The sequence below is a fragment of the Dasypus novemcinctus genome, chromosome 4 (assembly GCF_030445035.2).
Source record: "Dasypus novemcinctus isolate mDasNov1 chromosome 4, mDasNov1.1.hap2, whole genome shotgun sequence".
NCBI classification, from domain to species: domain Eukaryota; kingdom Metazoa; phylum Chordata; class Mammalia; order Cingulata; family Dasypodidae; genus Dasypus; species Dasypus novemcinctus.
The window spans coordinates 153,199,285-153,205,284 of NC_080676.1; the positions used below are offsets into that span (position 1 = coordinate 153,199,285).

The window sequence follows — 6,000 nt, forward strand, 5'->3', positions numbered from 1 at the left end:
TCCTATATTATACCCTCCTTCCCAGGCACTGTTTTCAGAAAATCAAAAGTATTTTTAACCTGACAATGCACACAATGGGGGTGATGGATATAATGAAGGAATAAGGCAAATGTTTATTCTAAATATGAAAGCTAAACTTTTCTGTTGTTTCCCCAGCATGTTTCTCTTCCCAAAACTGTTTCAAACCTTCTCCATTCTTCCCATACCAAAGTCCCCTCCACTAAATAAAAGCTCCGAAGATTATACCATCACCTCTCTTTCTTTTAAAGCAAGATTTAGCTTATTCTGTTTTAAGCTTTTTAATTTTTCACTTACCATCCTCTTTAACCACAGACTTCCTTCTTGAACGTATTCTGGGACCTCTATCAGATGTACAGTTAAATGGAGTAAAGAACTACCTATTTCCTTCTGCTTTAAACCCACACTAAATTAGTGGCTTTTCTTTTTTTATTTATTTTTTCCTAAGGAGGTACCAGAGAACCACTGAGCTACACCAGCTCCCAAAATATGGCTTTTAATAGACTGATAGTAGAACGGTGAACAGTCTATTAGATCATATATGCTCAGGTAATGATTTCTGCAGACTTTAAGAGCCTATGTTTCATTAAGTTCACAAGTGTCTGCTTGTTCAAAGGACTTCTATTTGAACCTACTGGTTCCTCTAGTTACTGTCCTCTACTTCTTTTTCCGCCAAATTTCCCAAAGAAACTGTGAGGACCTGCTGTGTTATATTTCCTCACCAATGTGCATGCCTTAACGCTGGCAAACAGCCTTTGCCTGGATGGGAGGCCATTCTAGGCTCACCCAGCTAACAGGATGGCTACAGCCACATACATTATCATTCAGCAATTTAGCAAAAGGTGCCTTCTTCCAAATAGCCAGTTCTATGGGCACAGAGCTTGGCTAGCAGACTACTCTCTTCTGCCAGATCCACCTCCAGAGAAAAACCTACCAATACTGCCAATAGGCCGCCCTCAGTCCTCGTTTTTCCTGACCCTTCTTGTACTACTCATAAAACTGACCATCATCTTCTTGAAACATCTCTCCCGTTCTCCTTTGGCCTTTCTGATTCTTTTATCCCTTTTGGTAAATCCTCTTTGCTTCTCTATAAAGGCTTATAACAATCTCTGGCATTCTAATTTTTCCTTTATGCTGCTCCCTCATCAACTCTATTCACTTTAAGTTTTAATTACCACCTCTCTAAGTACCACCCCTAAATCTAGCTCTCTCCCTATTCACTGGGTATTTCTCTTCAAATTCAATTTTAAAAGTGAACTAATTATTATAGTAATATTACAAAATATTTTCAAGTCGACAGTACTCTTGTTTTGACGTTAATTCATCCCTTTGCCTATTTAAGGAGGGCTGGAGATTGGAAGAGTTCTGGATTACGAGTTGATTAATGAAAGAACTACATAGCATCATCATTCTAGTGATGGCACCGACCATCTACAATGTAAAAAGTCCCACCTTTGTGGAAGGCATGAATTGTTGGAGTTAGCTGATGAGCAGACTGTTGGAATTATGTGTGGATGGAAGGTAGCAGGACATCACAGGAGATGACCTCATAAATCTTGCATTTGCTTCAATTTCTAAACCCACAATAGTCAATTGTCACCAGGCTAAGAGCCCTTCCTCAGTCCTTACATTTTCTGGCCATTTTCGTACTGTTTCACAGTACAGTCAGTTCTCAAGAAATCAGGGGAAAATATTCCTTTTTACCCACCTGCCTTCTCTATTTCTGTATATGATATATAACTGTTCTCTCAGTCACTCTGGAATAACAGTTCACATTTGGCTATTTCTTTTAAATTCAATAACTAAAGCATGCATCAAGGCTACAGATTCTTCCATTGGAATGTTTTCTCAAATAACCCTTTCTTCCCATTTCCTCTCCCATACTCATAGAAAACATTAAATCATCCACACTTTCCCACTGAGTCAGGAAAGGCTTGCTCAACTAAGACCTTTTGAAATCCATTAATGCATCAAAGCTGGTCCCTGAGTTTAGACTAGTTTAGGCCTCCAATCTGTCATGCCAATCTGTGCTGCATGCTGATGCCAGGTTAAGGTTTCAAAAGGCATTTATCATGTCACCATCTTGGCAAGCCACTGAGTTTCTGAACACAGCAACTCTAGACCTCTTACCGAATTCAGAACATCCTTTACAATCTGTCAACAACTTAACTTTCACGCTAAACCTCTAACAACTTACAACAAATCATCTACTTTGGCCTGTCTAGTATACTTGCTCTTTTCCAGAACACCTTAGTCATTTTAATCTTTGAAAGTACTACATTCCTTCCCTCTTGTAACTTTTGGAATCATCCAAGATCCAGTCTCAAATCCCATTTTTTTTCTATAAAGTATTTCTTTTCCCTCCTCATTAATAATAAAAAGTGTAGTTATCCTTGGCACCACTCATTGGACATTATGTTACACACTGGGTCCCACTATTATACATAAGTAAAATTGCCTTCAAAATCAGACTGTAAATTTGAGATACGATACCATGCTTTATAAGATAAAATCAATTCTATCTTTAATTCCCTAAAATAAAAAGAATCTCTTGGAGCATTTTTATAAGAATAACAGGTTGGAAGATGTTATAATGGATCTACTTTCCTAAATATAACTTTTTTTTTTTTAAGATTTTTAATTTATTTCTCCCTCCCCCTCCCCTGTTGTCTGCTTTCTGTGTCCATTCGCTGTGTGTTCTTCTGTGACCCCTTCTATCCTTATCAGCAGCACCAGGAATCTGTTTCTTTTTGTTGCAGTCAGCAACATGTGTGCAGCGCCATTCTTGGGCAGGCTGCATTTTCTTTCGCACTGGGCGGCTCTCCTTACAGGGCACACTCCTTGCGTGTGGGGCTCCCCTACACTGGGAATACCTCTGCGTGGCAGAGCACTCCTTGTGTGCATCAGCTCTGTGCATGGGCCAGCTCCACACGGGTCAAGGAGGTCCAGGGTTTGAACCGCGGACCTCCCTTGTGGTAGGTGGGCGCCCTATCCATTGGGCCAAGTCTGCTTCCCTGTTTAATATTTTAAACTTAGGTTTTGAGAGGACATGAGTGAAATCTCAATGTACTGTCCCATACTGGGGAACCTTCATCCAAGTATAAGATTGCTAAACCACAGTATTATCAATATTAAACTTACGGCATTCTTAAAAGTTCTCCGATGATTAAACCAACTGAGGAAGTATTATCAATGAAATTGAAATTCTGTCTCTATATAATACAAGAATTTACACCATACTCCCTCAAATAGGAAATAGGAAATCTCTCTCTGTTCAGTAGCAGTCTGCACACTACTAGGAAAATTGGGGTAGGATTGTCATTGCAGCAGAAATATAACAGTGACAATGATTCTAACTTTTGCAAAAAAATGCATTTATATGCAACTGTGTTAAAATTAAACAAGAGGTCTATATTGCTACTCAACTTGGAACTTGGGCAACAATTAGACTCATCTGTATGGATTCACAATATACATGTAGGAAAGCCATCAATCCCTGTGAGAAAGAACTTTGCATTTTATCATTTCCAAAGAATTCTATTAGCTTAGTACTTACTATCAGCTGATGAATTGAGTTCTGTCTTAATCTTCGATTTTTCAAGATCTTCTTTATATTCTTTCTTAAGTAATTTTACTATCTTTTTACTATAACTTGATTTCTTCACTTTGAAAACTTCTTCATTTTCTTAAAAAGAAATAAACAAAGTCTGTAGCATTTTCAGAAAGTATTTTCCCTTCTTTCACAAAATCATGTGCTATTCACAGGCAAATTTCTCCAAACATATACTCCTACACTTAATACCATTATCTAATTTGAAGTTATTTCAAATCTGTGGATACTCTTAGAAACGGTAGTAAATGTCTTTTGCAGTAATGATAATTTGAGTATCTTTTAAAGATATAGCACATGTAACAACACAAAATTTTCCTGTTTCTTATTATTTTCCTTAAACAATCTATTTAAACAATCTAAACAATCTATTTAATCATTTAAAATGTTTCTTAAAAAGCACTTACATCAAATCATTATGGAATTTGAAACAAAATCTCAAAATCAAAACTTGCAGGTTAAAAGAAGGAACTTGTCAGGTGTGAGCAACTCTACATCTACCTCTAACTGACATATAATCATTTTAAGACTAAGCTGAGAGCAAATCCCTTTTTTAAGTAAGTTTAGGTGACATAACAATTCCGACCTCTTTGATTTGAAACTTTAAGACTCAAATGCAAACCACTTTAGCAAATAGTCCCTGCATCATCAAAAGCAAAAATGTGCTACACCCCTTGCTAACTTAAACAAGAGAAAACAAGTAACAGGCCACAGGTTACCTTACTAGAAACATGAAAATATCTCATCATGACACAAGCAAGATTTCGATGTCATAATTTCTTTTCCCATTACAGGGAATTGATTGGTTATATAAGTATACACTCAACTGGTCAGAAAGTAAAAAGATTTACAGTTCTTTTAGCATCAGAAATCAACTTTACTGTAACCTGACCTCTCCAGTATTGGTGAAACTGCCTTGCATTACTCTCACACCGCCTCTCTTCATCGCTTAAAAAGCTAAGGAGAGGAAAGCCCAACTTCTGCTACCCCTATACACTTAGGGGGAAACAGGTTCAGCGATTCCAAGCCACTGGTCCAAGGTGACACAGAACCAAGGCTGCGACTCCGGGCTTCAGTTCGCAGACCTCTCACTTCAATCCGCCCGACCTTCCTGGCAAAGAATGCCCGGACAGGGCACCCAAGAACCTGGGCGCAGTGACCTACGGAAGGCTCAGAGAGGTGCCAAGAGCAGTGAGAGACCCCGGCGGGCAAGAGGCAGGACGGGGGAAGCTGGATGTCCACTTTCAGAAAGCTCGGAACGACTGAACCGAGCTCCGGCCCTGCGGAGTAGGAAATGCACGCGATGGAGAGCAGGCGGCGGCTGTTAGGAAAAGGCCTGCGGCAGCGCGGGAACGCGTCCCGGGCCGGCGCGGAGAGCCGGAGGCGGGGAGAGATGCGCAGCCGGCCCGGCGGGAAGGGGCTCCGTGCGCGGAGCGTGTGCGGGCGGTGCGGGGAAGGCGGGGGCCCGGGCTGGGGCCCGGGGGCCCGGGGAGCCCGAGGCGGCGCCGCCGGTTACCTTCCTCCTCGTCCTGGAAGCTGAGCAGGCTGGCCCGGGGCACCTCTTTGTTCTCGCGCGGCCTCTTGCGCGGCTTCAGCCCGTTGCCAGGCTCCGCGCCGCCCGGGAAGCCGCCCCCAGCCTCCGCCCCGATGCCCGGGATCAGCGCGGAGGGCGGCGGCGGCCCCGGGGCCAGCAGCGACTCCCCCCCAGGGGCCCTGTCGCCGCCGCCCGGGCCCGGCTCCTCGCCGGTGCCGGGCGGCGGCAGCAGCGGCGGCGGCTCCTGCTCCTCGTCGCGCTCCCGCTCCTCCTCCTCGGAATCGTTCCGCTTGCGCACGTTCACCCGCCGGGCCTTTCGGAACATCGCGGCGGGCCGTCCCGCGGTCCCACACCGCTCCCTCCCGGCAGCCCCGGCAGCGCCGCGCTCGCGACGACGCACGCGCGCTCCCCCGAGCTCCCACCGGGTCACGTCTCCCCTCCCGAAACCGCGCAGCGCCGAGCGCGCAGACGCGCGCGCTCGCGAGGCTTGGGGGCGGGCCCCGCGTCTCTCGCGAGAACGTCGGCTCCCGCGCTGTCCTCTCTCGGCTTGGAGGACTATTCGCAGGGAACTCAGTGATCGGGCGGCAGCTCTGCGGACTGTCCGAGTGGTCACGGAGGAGATTAGAGAGACGAGAGGACAGAGCGGACTCTGCCGTCCGTCCGCCGGCGACGCTGCGTGCGTTCTTCCGCATTTACGCGGAGCCGTCACGTGATGGAACCTCCCGCCAAGCGCTGGGAGAAGCAAATAGAGGAGGAGCTAAGTGGAGCACCCGGCTTTGTTAAGGGCCGGGGAACGCGGGGGTGGAATATTCTTCTGGAAACCATGACTTGAGGTGTG

At 45.0% G+C, this 6,000-nt stretch overlaps 1 protein-coding gene across 2 annotated transcripts in view; it reads right to left on the reverse strand.

The window, feature by feature from the left end:
• The window catches only part of PAXBP1 (PAX3 and PAX7 binding protein 1), a 37,337-nt gene extending 31,781 nt beyond the window's left edge, over window positions 1–5,556 (reverse strand). The window contains exons 1-2 of one of the 2 annotated variants that reach the window (XR_011648698.1): window positions 5,145–5,556; window positions 3,575–3,703 (exon numbers count right to left, since the gene is read on the reverse strand). Coding sequence is in view for 1 of the 2 variants with exons in the window: in XM_058296174.2 (XP_058152157.1) it covers window positions 3,575–3,703; window positions 5,145–5,487 (472 nt within the window). In the remaining variant the exon portion in view is untranslated. The remainder of the gene's footprint in view (window positions 1–3,574; window positions 3,704–5,144) is intronic. The other variant, XM_058296174.2, reaches the window with a different exon arrangement.
• Window positions 5,557–6,000: the final 444 nt, after the last annotated feature.